The following is a 16067-nucleotide window of genomic DNA, read 5'->3' on the forward strand; positions in this document are numbered from 1 at the left end:
GGACCCTATTCTTAGCATAGGGCCATAAACAGATCCCTGAGAGATCCCACCTGAAACAGCGTCAGCCACACTCGGAGCAGCTCCCCCTTCTCACAGCAATTGGCTCAGGCTCTCTGCAGACTCAGGCATGTGGGTGTTGCTGGCAACTCTCAGGTCCTATCTGCATCTCACACTGCCCCCAGACAGTGCAAGGTTTCACTAGGGGGCGAACGGAGGAGGAAGAGATGGGGGGCATCCCAATGGGAGGAGGAGTCAGAGTGATATCAGGAGAGTGGTGAAGAGAAGCATGAAGCTGCTGAAGCAGGGTCTGGCATCATTCGTCCCTGAGGTGCAGTTCCCCATGGTGCTGGCTTGGCTTCCGGAGCCAACGTGCTCCCGTATCCATTCGCCGTAGGACACCGTCCGGACATAGACACCGGGACGATTGGGCTGGCCACAGCCGTACCCCCAACTCACAATCCCCATGAGGAACCAGGTCCCATTGTGGTCACAGGCCAGCGGCCCCCCAGAATCACCCTAGAGGGGCAGAGAAATTGGGATTAGTGAGACCCCCCCAGCCCCAAGTATCCACAGCTCAGCCCCTGGGAGCTCTAGGCACATGGACCATCCCATGGCCCCACCCACATATTTTTGCCACACCCACTTGAGAAGTGAAAGGAGCATTGTGCCCCTCCCTCCTTTCTCTGAAGGATGCATTGGTGGTAAAAGTGGGATCCCTAATACAGTCACAGCAGAAAGGGTGGCTGTGTCCTTCTGCTCCTGCCCTACGCAGAGAACCCCGCTCGGGATGGGCTGGAAGGGCTCCACGGCGCAGTGGGGCTGGAAGCGCACAGCTTCCATAAAGATGCACGGGGTATTTTCCCATCTCGGAGCCACTGGCTTAGGCTCTTTGCAAACTTGGGGTGGGGGCAGGTTACACTCTAGCCACATTCTTACTCCTTTCTATCCACCTGCAGAGATTCATCTATTACTTTAGATAAAAATAAAGCTGGGGCTCTGCCCTAATCACAGGACTCCGAGAACTGGGGCCTAGACATGGGACTGTGAGTCCACAGGCATGTAAAAGCCAGAGCTGCTCCCGCCTGCTCGAAGGAAGCCAGATTGTGGAACTGCACAGCTGCAGCAGTTGTTCTACTCACTGCAGGCCCTACATGGCGATAGGGAGACACACTGCGGCTCACGTGCATCCAGTCGGCCCAGAGCCCTCGCTCACCTGGCAGGAGTCCCTCTGCCCTTCGGCGTAGCCGGCACAGATCATGTCGGGTTTGACGGGGTCCCTGCCGATGTTCGGGGCCAGGTCGATGTTGTAGAGGGCGTTGCAGGCTGCAGTGTCGATCAGCTGGACCTGAACCTCCTGCAGCGTCTTGGGGGGCGGGAGAGAGACTGGGGGGGGGAGAGAACCAGGGTACTGGATCCATCGCCTCCTGCAACCCACCCCCATGCCTGACAATTTCCTGTCCCCATCTACCTCCCCCACCCACTCCCCTCCCCTCTAGCCATCCTCCACCCCATCCCCTCCCCATGTCCCATTCCCTTCACCTCCCTGCATCCATTCCCCATCTCCACCCAGCTTCCAGAGCCGCACCCAGCCCCATAGGACCCAGTCTGTGCCGCTGCCCCTAGAGGGGGTCTCTTCTGAGAGGATTGAACCAGGGACCATCTGTATCTAACACAGAAGGTTCTGTGTTAGGTTCTTGTGGATCAGCTGTCTCACGGATGGCTGAGGGATACAGCCGATCCAGGGTAGCCAGCTGGCAGAGGGCAGCAGAGAGCTGGGCGGGGATTATTGCAAGATGCTGCAGAAATCACAGGGCTCCAGGAGCTCGGGGCTTCAGGCACAGAGTGATAGCGCCTCCTCCCGGGGGATGGTCTTACCCGCAGAGGCTGTTGTCCCCCAGCCAGTGACCCAGCACGTGTGGTTGTCATGGAAGGAGAGGGAGGCGCCTGGCAAGCAGACGGGGAGAATTTCATTAGTGTATTGCACTGGCTCTGTCAGCTGCAGGAGGGCGATGTCGGCAGACTTCCACGTGCTGCTGTAGTTGGGATGGACAAAGATCTGGCTCACGGGGGATGAGATCCGGCACCGGGAGGGATCGGAGAGCTGGTACTCCCCCAGATTCACACGATAGGAAGAGAAAAGGGCAGATCTGGGAATGGGGGAGAAAAGGCTGATGAAATGGCTTGCAAACTTGGCCAAAAATGCAGCAGGGTCTGGGGCGGGGCAGCTAGGGACCAGTCACACAGCAACACCGCATGGGTTGGCTTGCCTGGCATAGATCCAGGCAGGCCATCTGTCTGTTGCACCGGTCCCTACCCACCCCAGTTACTCACAATTGGAAGCAATGAGCTGCTGACACAACCCACTGGGCTGAGATGAGGGACCCGCCGCAGAAGTGCTGTCCATTGCGCTGGATGCTGACCTGCCACGGCCACCGGCCCCTTGGGGCGTCCCCGCCCCCAACAATTCGGCCTGAGATCCTGGGCTGGCCGCACCCTGGAGAGGAACAGCATTGACATGGGAGGAGCAAAGAACCAGGAGTCCTGACTTTCAGCCCCTCTCTGCTCTAACCCACTAGACCCCACTCCTCTCCAAGAGCTGAGGAGAGAACCCAGGAGTCCTGGCTCCCAGTCCCCCTGCTCTAACCACCAGCCCCCACTCCCCTCCAAGAGCCGGGGAGAGAACCCAGGAGTCCAGGCTCCCAGCCTCATTCTCATGGCACTAATCCAGGGCAGTGTCTTACCTGCCTGTTTCCAGCTCCCCTGAGCACCTAGGGAGTGAAGAACAAGAAAGGAAAGATATTAATGTGGGAGTGTCGGGGGTGGAGGTTTATGCACAGTCATTGCTGGAACCTGAGAAGGTGTGTGGAGGTAAGTTCCAGTAGCTCCACCCATAATTCCCAAGCTCCGCCCATTGCCCCAGACCAGCCCTGCCATCCTCAGTGCCAGCAGAAATTCATAGCCGTGTTTCTATTTGATTTACCACCAGTAGGTTCAAGAATCAACACTCCCCATTAATCTGAGTGGGGCAGCTCAGTACTGAATGCACCAATCCAGGCTGCGGGGGGGGAGGGGTCTATGAAGGGCCAAGGGCTTGGATCTCCCTGATAGTCACTAGCCAATTCCCTCCCCCACAACCTGTATCTCGCTCCTCTCCCCCTGGGAGGGAGGGGCTGGTCCCTACATCCCCACCCCACACTCACCCTGCAGCAGTGTCATCGCCAGCAGTGCTAGGGCCAGTGGAGAGCAGAGAAGTCCCATGGTTCAGCCTTCTGCAGGCCTGTCTTGGCTGCATGCAGCTGCCTCCATTGCTCCAACCAAAGCCCGACTGGGGAATAAAAGTTCTGGGGCAGGTTTTTATGGACACCTGTGTGCCCCTCCCTGGATCTATAGAGTATAATGGGGACTGATTTCCTGGTAACCCAAGCAAGGAAATAAGTGCTACTAAATTCAACGTGCTGAACTGGTTGTGACCGCTTTCATTCTGCTCTGCCTGGTGTCACCCCAGGATGGGCGTCCTGGAAAACCAAACGAAAACACGCGATGGCCGAGGTCACTGTGTCGAGGCCGCCGGTGATTTTCACTTCCCCATGTCATTGCCAACTGAGTGTGCCAAGCAGAGAGAGCCAAAACCAGTACACAGGAGAGTGAGACGGTTCTCATGGAGTGACCATTATGCTGGCTTTGGGGTTATTGTTGAGTTGCGGTTATTGTGGCATTTAGGGCAAAGGTTATCATGGGGATTAGGGATAAGGGTATCATGGAGTTAGGGTTATCATGGGGTTCGGGCTAAGTGACATTATCTGCCCTGTTGCTTGGATCGTGCGGCACTTCTCCTTGCATCACTCTAGATTTGGGGGATCTGTCCCGTATGTCTTGCAAATTCCAGCTGATGCTGTGAAGTCATTATTGTGACAGTGTTGTGCTGTGGAGAGCCTCCATGTGGAATATGACATTTCTTAATGGGGAAGGCTGGGTCAGCAAGACTATGGACAATGGTCACTTGTTAGACCCTAAAAGGTCACCCATTCAGGCCGAAACAACTTGGAAAATGGGTTTGCTGAGGCTGGCAGGGTCTATCTCTACAACTGCTCTGCAGGGAGGGAGAAGAGGAAAATCAACCATGGGAGAACAAAGAAACCAAGTGTTGGGACAGGGACACATAACCTGGAGGAAAGACTCACAGCAGTAGGAAACTATGGGGAGAAGGAGGGAAGAGATGGGAAGGAGAGGGGAGGAGAGGAGCATGCTTTCATAGCTGGGAGGGGATTGCTGTTTAGCTGTGGACTAGCCAAGGTCAGAGAAAGCTTTCTGAGTGGGAAAAACACCATGATCTGGAAGAAAACCTATGATCTGTGCATGAAGGATATGGGGTACTCCAGGGGCTCTGTCTAAAACTAAAGGACTCTCCCTATCAGTGAGGAACCCTAGCCAGGGAGAGGCACGTCGGCGTCCTGCCTATTTTGTCTAGAGCTGTGTATTTACTGCGCTAGTCAGCAGAGCTGCGTGCTGTCTTTTTGAGGAATAGTTTAATTGCTGAAATATGCAGTTCGGAGTCTACCAAAACTATTCACAAATTCAGATGGAATTTGCCAAATAGTTTCAACAACAAAAAATTCTAAAAAGTGGAATTGTTTTTTTGATATAGTCCAAAAAACACATTTGGGCGTATCACTTTGAAGAAAGATTTATTTTGAAAATTATCTGGATTTATTTTTTTAAATGTTAATATAAAAGAGATTGAGAAAGAAAGAAAGAAAGAAAGAAAGAAAGAAAGAAAGAAAGAAAGAAAGAATTGGAAATGAAATCAAAGGAAAACTATACAGTGACAGACCTGGTTTAAGTGATGGGTATTCTAAGCTTCTTTCATTCAGGCCAAACGGAAGAAGCAACTAAGCTCCTTTGTGATGTGAGAGAGCTGGACACAGTAGAAGCCACCGCCCAAGCTGAAGCCTGAGTGAAGCTGTGGAGGCTGAGGGACTGGTTGCAAAGGCAGGGGCAAACTGTGTCTGAGAGGAGAAGCCATGGACAGCATGAAGGCAAAGAGACAGAGCTTCTTCCAGCACCGGACTGGCTGGATTTGTAGCCTTAAGAATTTCTGAGCAACAGAACTGCCTGCTGTGGTTTGTCCCTGCTGAGTTCAGGGGAGCAGGGCTTTGTGTGTGCGTCCTTTGTGAACAAACAGGATTGCCCCAAAGAATCGACCTGACTCATAGCATCAGCCTCTTCTTCTTACACAAAGAATCTGGCAAAGCCCCCAAATGTTACTGAAAGATTTTGGGCCAGTTGGGTCACATTTTCTATGTAACGTCTCCCCAGGACATTGTCAATACCGAGAAGGTAGCAGCTCGTCACCTCCAAAAGCCACCTGCTGCTGTTTAATTTGCCTTGGTGTGAACAATGGTAAATAACTAGGCTATTTTTGGCTTTTAACTGCCGTAGGGGTGTGCCCGTGAATTGCTAAATGAACCCAGGCCTGCTGGCACCGTCCTAATATGACTCACTGCATTCTGCCCGAGAGAATCAGCTCTGTGATATCAACAGCGCACAAAGCGCCCCTCCCAGAAATGGTGGTAGATTGGATGTGGTGTTTAAAAGCTACCGTATTACAGCCAGGGAGACAAACATCCGAACGGAGCGGCGCCGATCAGCTGCATGTAAGGGACTTCGCAGGCTCGGCCAAAACCTTTGCTCTGTCTACTTAGATCCCTCTGTCTTGTAAGTGCTCCATCCGGGTCTACGCAGGGGCCCTGGTCTCCGTTGGGGTCTATGAATCGCCTCTCACAAAGGGGGCCCTGAACTCTTGGCCAGAGTCTGTCCAGCACCGGGCACAATGCTACCCGCTCCCGAAATAAGTTGGTTTTACTCCTTCATTTCTACTTTGATTAGTAAAACACCTTTTTCTAAGGACTCTCCCACTGCCACTTTGAACAGAAACAATTGTCCTCACGTGAGGACACCGTAACACCCATTTTCCCATGAAAAAAAAACTTTTTCTCAAAACACCCAACAAATTCTACAGCCCCACAACCCCACTCTGCCTTCCACCAACCTTAGTTACAACCAGCAGGAGTGACCCCAACACCAGCCCCCCAGTCCTCCATTTCTCCCCATTCTGTGCCCTGAAGTGTCCAGCCCTCTCCTGGACAGCTCAGAGAAAGCGTAAGGTTCGTTTGTTCCTTTAAAGACACATGAGCACATCACAGCTTATTAACTTAATTGGGGGTAGATACACCTGTGGAAGCCAGTAAATAATTAACAAGGTTTTGAAGAGATCTTAATGAATGTTAGTTAGCATGAGTTAGGTTAACTGTGACCCTGGTGACGTGAGGAAGCAAGATAATGTAAGACAGAGTGAATTGTGTGAAAGTTATTACGACCTTGCAATGTGCAGTCTTGCAGTCTTGTTTTTCTAGTGAGATAGCAGGAAAACTTATGTATAAACAAAATGTATTTGTTGTTTTTTACTGTCTGTATTATTGCTAGAAATTGTCTGTAAAAGGTATAAAGGCTTGCTGTGATTGTTTTACCAGTTGAGAGACCTGTCCAGGACCCTGTGTCCTATGGCACTCTCTCCCTCCATGGTAATTACTGGAGAAATAATAAAGTATTTGATTTTGCTGCATCCAAACAAAAAGTGAGAACTGAGTTTTTCTTCGACAATTTGGGGGCTCGTCCGGGATGGCAACGCCCACGGACCCACAGACAACTACTACGGATCATTCCCCTTCGAACCCCATGGCGCCACATGAGAGGTATGAGACCTTTTGAAATCTCTATTGGGGTATCGGAGGAGGACTTTCCGTGAGGACGTCTGTCTCTCTGTTGGGCTCACGCCATCTGAACTTATTGACTGTGCAGCAGGATCAGATGCAAAGTGGTATTGGGGAGAGGCCCCAATAAGGTTAGTTTATTGCAGTACTGGGAACTGCTGAGTTGGCCAAGGAAATGCATAAGGTAATGCATAGGTAAATGCATTAGAATGCACCGGTGCTGAGGGGTTTTTACCGCCTCAAGAGGGGTTGTCATACCGCCTCATGGTATTGGTCCGGACCAGGTAAAGATGCATCATGGTTTAAAAAAAAAAAAAAAAAAAAAAAAAAGATAAAAAGGTTGAAAAAGGGTTAAAAAAAAAAGACAGAAAAAGAAAAAGGAAGAAAAAGAGGCCTTGGTGTGTGTGTGTGTACACCAGTGTGAGTGGCTGTTATCGGGCTAGCCCAGTTACTACTGGATCTTTAGGAGATCCGACCCACGGTGGGCTGACTCAGCCTGGCATAGTCCGGCGAGGAAGCTGCCTGGGTCTAGGAGTGTGTGAACCCATCTTCCCTCCCCTTTCCTTGTGAGTCTCTCCTGTGTGAGTGGAAAATGGGTAAGGGACTGTCTAAATATTCCACCTTACCCCCTAAGGGTACCCCAGCATATTACATGTACGTACATTATGGTCCTAAAACCTGCAGGTATTTAAATGATTGGAATCTGTATACGCGTGAAAATTCATTTAAACAATGCCCATTAGAAGGTACCTTCAATCTAGATAAGATCATATATCTCAGTGGAGCTTTAATCACAAAGAAAACCTCTGTTACAGTGTGAGCAATTTGTCTAGGAACGGGTTAATTTGAAATTCGGCTTAGCCCTGAGATAAGGGAGAAGTTGTTTTGTCTTCAAGGTCATGAATTAGTGCGGACTATGCTAAGTGCTAAGTAAAACTGCTTCAGCCCCAACTGGTTGTGGAAAATAAAAAAAAAGGGCAAACCAAAAAAAAAAAGCAGTATAAGTTACAAAACTGAGATTGCATTTGCAAAACTTAACGGTTCAGTGAGATCCAACAGTTTTTGCAACCCTGAAGCCGGACAGGCAGCTGACCTGACCTGGAATCTCTGAAAGAGACGCCGCAGGAGATTCCAGGGTGTAAAAGAACAGCCATCCCAAGAGTGGCAGCATGTTGGAAATGCTGGACAAGCTGTATACAGGATAATCTCCCGTCCACCTATTTCCCTTCTCTGAACATTATACACAGACATGCCAGTCTGGATATGTGTAAGTATTAAAGTGGCTTAAGGCTTGGGGCATTCATATTTTTCCCGAGTGATGTGGGAGCATTCCCAACACTCTCCATTGTTGTTTTATTATTTTTAATGAAGCTTTAACATTTGGATATATGGTGTGATTTCTCTATCTACCCCCCCAGTCCTGCAATGTCAGTTTGATCGCCTGACATAAGGGATAATTGGTAACAGAAATTTGTCACAGTTTGGTGAGCAATAGAGAATTGGAAAGCACTGTAGAATTTACACCATCTATCTGTTTTACCCTTGTTAGTTTATGTTTGCTTTGTTTGGTACTGTTGGTGTTAGGTGTTAAGAATAGCATGATTATAGGTGAGCTTTAATAGAATAAGGAAACACTATTTGGTTTTGGTGCACTATTTAGCTTTGGCTCTGTTTTGTTTAACCGGTTACTGATGTTTTTCTGCTCTGTTCATTTGGGCGTTAGGTGTGTGGCGGAACTGAACTTCTCGTTCGTAATTCCTCAGGGTGGAAGCCATGTGTGCGATGAAGCTCTGGGGTTGTCCTGAAATTTTACGGTCCCGCCCCCCCATAGCGGACAATATAATAGAAGTAGAAAAATTTGGCTTAGACTGTAATTTTCTTTGCTTTTTGTGTAATTTTCTTTTCTGTTTAAGTGTCAGCAGACAAATGGGTGGGTCTCCGGGTAGTCCCCATAGGGTTTGGATTATGTGTTAAGTGAATGGCCATGTAATTTTGCCCAGGTGGCAAGCCTTACTAGGAAGGACTCAGGTAGTCTTGTGAGTAGAAATGTTTTGGGAAAAGACCAGAAGGGTGGGGCTAGTTGAGGAGCTCACCCTCCTAGCTAAGAACTGGTTGTGGAACAAGCTCGTGTCCATGGACGGGACGATTCAGTGAGGAAAAAGGATCGGGCCCAGGCAGGCGGGCAACAGACAGAGAGGTTTGGAAACTTTTGAGGGTGTAGTGGAAAGAAGGAGTAAGTGAATATAAGCATGAGGATTTCAAATACTCAGAAGGATATTTGGAATGGTGATTTAAGTTGATAAAAGTGGCTGTTGGAAGGGAAAAGCAAGTGATTTTTAAGAGAACAGTTTTTGGTGTCTATGAAATGTTTGTGAATGAATTCAGGCAAAGAACTTATTAGATTGCAATCATTTGGCTATGAACAATTTTGTTAAATCAGTTGAAGAATGTATACAGTGCTATGTAATGACATTTTATTAGGCCCTACAGGCACTATAAGTAGTGATGTTTTCTTTCAGTGTTTAAAAGCAGGAGTTAAAAGAAAAAAAAACAAGCCGGAGAGCATCTGTGTTAATGCAAATTAACTAACTGATAAGGTAGAGGCCGCTGAACCAGGGCTGTCTAAGAAGCACATACGAGAAAATATGGGGTAATTCCTCTGTTTTGCCTAGAATCAACAAGAGTATTTGTATATTTTAAGTATTTAACTGTCCCGAAGGGGTGGACCTCTGTTTTTGTCTTTCAGATAATCAAAGAACATTAATGCCAGCTACACAGCATTCAACATACTATGATTTACTGGCAGTCACAATTATGTTGTGTATTCTATGTTCTGTTTTGTGGTGTTTTGCCAAAGAATTGTTGTGTTTAATATTTTCATGAGATGGTCTGATTTGACATCAAGCGAAAATGTTGCATTGCAATGCAGATACTTGTTTTGTTCAACTTAGAGTACAAAGTGTTTAGTTATATCAGAAAAGTGTGATATACTAAAGTCTAATACATTTTCTTCAGTAAGGGAAAGAAACTACATTGGCCAAATCTTTTAATTGAGAATTGTTGTTAAAATTTGCATACTGACAGTCTTTGGAAGCAAGGACATGAAAAGTTAACCCACTCCCCATATTGTACAAGGGATCCTTCTGGGTACCTCAGACTTTAGCCAGAGGGCTGGGGATGGTGGATAGCTATTGGACTAGAAGTTATATTAAGTGAACTTCTCAAAGTGGGTGTGCTTGTCCTGGCTTGTTCTTCCAAAGTTCTGTAATAAGGTTATTTTAGTGAAAGGGTATATGTGGCATACATTGAATGATAATACTTCTGTACTGTATAACAGTACTGTTTATGTGTTCATGGTATGAAAAAGGTGTATAATTGAAGAGTAAAAGTTTCCTTTGTAGGTTACATGAAGAAAAAAAAAAAAAAAAAGCCAAGTAGAGAATGGCTAACATGCGCTGGCCCCAGTCAAGGACACCGCTGGCTGCCTACCAAGGGAAGGGGAGGGGGAATGGTTGCTACAGTTACACGAGATTGGTGTGCAGCGGCCAGCCCACTCTCCTCCTTGGGGACCTTTTGTAAATATTCAGATTGATTTTATTTCGATGTCTACATGTTGTGGTTATGGATATGTATTTGTTTTAGTTGATGTATTTACCAATTGGGTTAAAGCTTTTCCCTGCAGGAAAGCAGGTGTCAGGACTGTTGTGACATTTTGCTTAAAGATTTTGTGCCACGTTTTGCCATCCCTGTGGGTATCAACAGTGATCGTGGAATTCATTTTACTGGACCGATTGTGAAGGAGTTATGTGCAACTCACTGCCCTCACCACCCACAGTTGGGACAGTGGAACGCCAGAACGGGATTTTACAGAATAAACTGGCCCAGATTTGTGCTGAAACGAACTTAAGGTGGCCAGATGCCCTTCCTTTGGCACTAATGTGTATGAGAACCATTCCCAATCGAACGACTGGACTCAGCCCTCATGAAATTTGACAGGACACCCAATGCTGACTACCAACTGCACCCCCACTGACCCCAGCTCAGATGGACATTCATTTGCTGGATAACATAATGCTTAAATATTGTCAGGCACTAATGAAATGTGTTAAGTCTTTTTATACACAGGTGATGGAAGCACTACCAAAGGATCCTGTGCAACCTTGCCACTCGTTGGAACCAGGAGCCTGGGTCTACATAAAGATCCCTCAGCGAAAGACTGCCTTGGCTCCATGCTGGAAAGGCCCTTTCCCAGTCCTGCTGACTACCGACACCGCTGTGAAGTGCCACAAACTGACTGCTTGGACCCAGGATTCTCACTGCAAAAAGACCCCTCCACATCAGAAGAATTTTCCTATTGATGATTAGCCTATTCTTTCTTCTAGTTCTACTGTACTTCTGGACAGCAGGGAAAAAGCTCCTTGACCACTGACAGACCAACTGTGCCTTTAGACTTTTCTAGAAAAGAGCACAGCTATTACAGGGTGATATGTGCTGGAAACCTCTCCCCTGTGGGATGCTAAACCTCGATTGTTTTGGGAAAGAAGAAGACACACTCACTCCACTGACATTGCCAAAGTCCAGGAATTCCTGACTGAAAAGGACACTGAGAACTGACCCTGGTGAAGAAACAAAGAATTACATACTGGCAAGAAGAACTTTGTGGGACCCATGCTTGGGACTGTGGTATTAATTGGATTTGGGGGTTTATTCTACAGGCTGCGCCCTGTGTTCTGGATAAATCCTTCAGTATGTATTGCCCTCCCTAATTGGATTTTACCTGACATTGCCCTTATCCAGTTTTTTACATACCCAGATTGCTCACAAGGGGCTACCATTAGATTAGCACAACAACAAGGCCTGGGTTATTTCCTCTGGACAAAAAGGGAATTGACCAGATCCCTGTGGGCTGGGTTATTTCATTTGGCCAATAGTGTAGTAGCCATTTGGACTATTCTTCCAGGCCAAGAACATGATAGGAAATTGGGGCAACTAGAAAATGCCACTAGTCTTATTTTTGAAGCTCAGCTATCTTCAGTACAGGCTGGAGTTGCTGAGTTACATGTAATTTCCACCCTTAGTTCTATGACCCAGAAGTTACTGACAGAGATGGTATTGAATATCACTGAGGCTGGGAAGGCATTGCAGTGGGATCTAGACTAGACTTGGCCCACTGCCCTTACAGACGTCAGGAGTACCATCTGATCTGTGGTCATGAAGACATACTTGGACACTTTCTGGATGGAAGTGTGGACATTCACAGTGCTCCTTCCAAGCATATGGACCGGTTAGGATGGGTGTCGGCTCCCACATACCGAATCCTGCTGGGTCCATGGGGAGGATGCCTGTGGGACTGTAATTGTTTACCGAGACATCTGGGGAAATTAGACCACCTGGTATCTCCAACTGATTTCTAGACAGTACCCCTGGAATGACACCTGACATTTTGGATAAGAATAGAGAGTCAATGGACATTTTGGCCGTTAGAACCACCACAGCTCAGTGTATCTATGAACTGACGCTAGGGGAAGTTATCACTGTTTATGATAATATTTGTTGAGAGGGTGGAGGTCAAGGAACTACCCTGACGGGACACCCACTTTTTCAAGCTAATGATAGCTGTGTGTGCGTTAATGACACCACTTTACAAGATATACATATTGATCTTACCACTGCTGCAGGCAATCCTATAATTTACTGGCCTGCAGATAGAATGCAGATAGAATATTGTAAGTAGCTCTTAGATTTTAGGTATATTTTGATTGGACTAGAATCGTGATTGATTAGTTTCAAAATTTGCTTTCATTGTTACCAAAGGTTCAAAGAATCTCTGAATTGCAAGGGCAAATTCCCATGTTTTAGAATGTATATCAAGCTGGAAGGAATGCCTTTCATACAGCTTATAGAGTGTTTACTTTATGTACTAGGTATGATGTTTTGTGCTTTGTGTTCACGATTGTACAACAGCCCCATTATATTATTCCTATAGGATTGTTATTATATGTAGTGTTGTTAGTTATTTAGGATTATATTGTTGTTGTTGTTGTTGTTGTAAATAACGTAAGAATAGCAATACCTTTCATGTTCGTGCTGATCATGCATTGTCATTACATCCCATGAAAACCCTAAGATTGACATATTTGCTGTAGAATCTGATATCCATGGTTTGATGCAAATTGGGATTTGCAATGTTTGTTGTACTAGAAGTACAAAAGGGGGGAGTGTGGAAGCCAGTAAATAATTAACAAGGTTTTGAAGAGATCTTAATGAATGTTAGTTAGCATGAGTTAGGTTAACTGTGACCCTGGTGACGTGAGGAAGCAAGATAATGTAAGACAGAGTGAATTGTGTGAAAGTTATTACGACCTTGCAATGTGCAGTCTTGCAGTCTTGTTTTTCTAGTGAGATAGCAGGAAAACTTATGTATAAACAAAATGTATTTGTTGTTTTTTACTGTCTGTATTATTGCTAGAAATTGTCTGTAAAAGGTATAAAGGCTTGCTGTGATTGTTTTACCAGTTGAGAGACCTGTCCAGGACCCTGTGTCCTATGGCACTCTCTCCCTCCATGGTAATTACTGGAGAAATAATAAAGTATTTGATTTTGCTGCATCCAAACAAAAAGTGAGAACTGAGTTTTTCTTCGACACACCCTTCCCCACAGGCGCCGGCTTTCTCATTTCTCCCGCTGTGCTCAACCCCGGCTCTGCCCCAGACCCCGCACCCACTCAATCCCTTCCCCCAAGGCCTCATCCCCACCCCACCTCTTCCCACCCCTCTCGGCCCCTTCCCCTGAGTGCATCCCACCCCCACTCCTCCCAGCGCCTCCTGCATGCCGCTGCACAGCTGATCCGCGGCACGCGGGAAGCGCTGGGAGGGAGGGAGAGGAGCTGATTGGTGGGGCCGCTGGCCGGTGGGAGGTGCTGTAGGGGTGCGGGAGGAGTTTATTGGTGGGGCTGCCGGTGGCTGATCTCCTCCTGGCAAGGGAAAAACCAAACTGAGTGCCTGTCTAGGGGAAGGGCTGGCACCCTGGGGTCAACGGGTCAACACCCCCCAGCCAGGGAGGGGGCAGGGGAAGGGGTCCCCCTCTATTTTGTGTTTGTGAATGTGTTTCTGTTGTCGGGCCTGCCCCAGGCCTAGCCAGAGACCGTTGATCAATAGCCACCGAGGGGGCGGACAAGCCCTGTCCAGAGTGGGGTTGATTTACTGCCAGCCCCGGCCCCGCCAGCGGGGTAGTGCTGAACCCGGCCAGACGGAGGAGGGGCCCTGCCACAGCGTGTAGTGACGGAGGCCAAAGATGGCGTCTCTCCTGGCTTATATCTCCCAAAGTTCAACGAGCTTGTTTCAAGAGGCAGGACGGCCTCAGGCTGTTCTTCCTGCCTGGGACTTCCCGTCCCCCTGTGTATAAAAGGGGCTTCCATTGTTTTCATCCCACCAGGCTTAATTTACCTAAGAGACAGGTAAATAGCCTCCCCGCTTGGGCAGGAACTGCTCCTTCCACGTGCTTTCAAACATATTATCAAGGAGTGTCAGGGTGACCGTATTTCCCTGTGCTGAATATGGGACCCCTGGGAAAATTACTCATCTTCAAGCAAATTCAACAGCAACCAAATCAGAACTATGCAGCACAAACATTCAGATTAACATCAGGTTGACTGAGCTCCTCTTACAAAGAACTGTGGTTTGAGCATTGGCCTGCTAAGCTGAGAGCTGTGAGTTCAATCCTTGAGGGGGCCATTTAGGGATCTGGGGCAAAAATCTGTCTGGGGGTTGGTCCTGCTTTGAGCAGGGGGTTGGACTAGATACCTCCTGAGGTCCCTTCCAACCCTGATATTCTATGAAATACTGTGTAGTTGGATTTTTTAATTTACCTTCTGGTCTTTAAGGCTTTAGGGTTTACACAGGGAGAGGTGACACACACACCCCTACTCCCACACACACGCAAGGGGAGGGGTGACACACACACACACTTCTCTCAATGGGGGGTTGGCTGACTGACCCGACCCTCCCTTCCCAGTGCTCTCCGCCCTCCATGCCTGGCTGGGCCCCCGGGACGGACCGACCTCTACTGGTACCTGGTGCTGCATCTTCCCGAGGCAACATGTGGGGGGCACATAGGGTCATGTGCCCCACCCCCCGCCAGATTTCTGCCAGGGTTCACACCAGAATGTGGCCAGCTGCAGCCTTTCGACACTGTGCGGGAAGGGAAGGACGGGAGCTGCTTCCAGCCGCAGGGGAGGAGGTGGGGGAAAGGGATGACCTGGCTCGTGTCTTTACAGAGCTCATGGCCTCTGCCCACTCCCATCCCCTGTGGCTGGAACCAGCTCCCGTCCCTTCCTGCCCGCACAGTGTCGACAGGCAACTAACACCTAGCGGCTGCTGCTGGCCACCGCCATAACCCAGCCGCCTCCACCAACCGCGGGGGCAGGAAGGGGTTAAGCCCTAGGGATGCCTTGTGCACCAGGGCCCAGGGAACCTGACTGCAGGGCCTTCGGGGAGGCGGCTCAGCAGGGGACGGTGCCTAGGGGACGGAGCAGCCCCACACTCCCTGGGGGCAGGACCCAGGGAAGGGGGGAGTGTGAAGAGGGGGCTAAGTCCTTGTCTGGGGGGCTGCTGTGAAGCCTGCAGGGTCGGGACGGGAACAAGCTGGAAATCACTTCCCCCGCCCACCACTCCAGAGCTTAGCTGAGCGGCGGAGAGGCTCCCCCCTGCCAGCGCTGTGCAGGGCATTGGCACATGCAGGGCTCGGCTCCTCCTGGCCAGTGGATCTTTCCCAGGGTGCCGGCTGAGCCAGAGGCAGTGGGGGAAGGAAGGAAGGAGCCCGCCGGCCAGGCTGCTGGTGAGCTGAGCGCTCCGACCAGGGGCTGGTTCTCCGCACAGCGCTGGGAGCGGGACGGGCCCTGCCGGGGGGTTATGGAGGAGCAGCGGGGCTGGGGGGGGCGAAGGGGCAAAGCAGGGAGAGGACAGTGAGAGGGGGCGATGGGTGGGCAGCAGAGGTGACACGTAACAGGCCACCGCCTGGGGCCTCCCCGCACGCACCAGTCACCGCAGCTCACAGCGCGCAGCCTGTGCCAGCCAGAAACGGGAAGGGGGCAGGGCCCTGCTGGCCAGGGACTGTGCTGACGGACCAGCATGGGGAGCGACCGGCTCCACACGCTGCAGCTTCGCCCCACCACCAGCCTCGCAAACCCACCCCCATCGTCAGCCACTGGACCCCCCCACCCCACTCCCTGGTAGGTGGGCGCCTGGTGAGCCGGGATCCGGCCAGCAGCAGGACCCGCCAGTACTGATGGGGGGGGAG

General features: G+C 49.4%; 1 protein-coding gene across 1 annotated transcript; it reads right to left on the reverse strand.

Annotated features, from left to right (window-relative positions):
- LOC120401567 (serine protease 27-like) lies at positions 1-3310 on the reverse strand. Its single transcript, XM_039531677.1, has 6 exons — positions 3201-3310; positions 2742-2768; positions 2332-2494; positions 1876-2147; positions 1214-1383; positions 1-516 (listed from the first exon to the last, which is right to left on the reverse strand). The coding sequence occupies exons 1-6, from the start codon at positions 3256-3258 to the stop codon at positions 253-255; spliced, it is 954 nt and encodes a 317-aa protein (XP_039387611.1). The 5' UTR covers positions 3259-3310; the 3' UTR covers positions 1-252.
- Positions 3311-16067: the final 12757 nt, after the last annotated feature.

This window comes from Mauremys reevesii, linkage group 3 (genome assembly GCF_016161935.1).
Source record: "Mauremys reevesii isolate NIE-2019 linkage group 3, ASM1616193v1, whole genome shotgun sequence".
NCBI lineage: Eukaryota > Metazoa > Chordata > Testudines > Geoemydidae > Mauremys > Mauremys reevesii.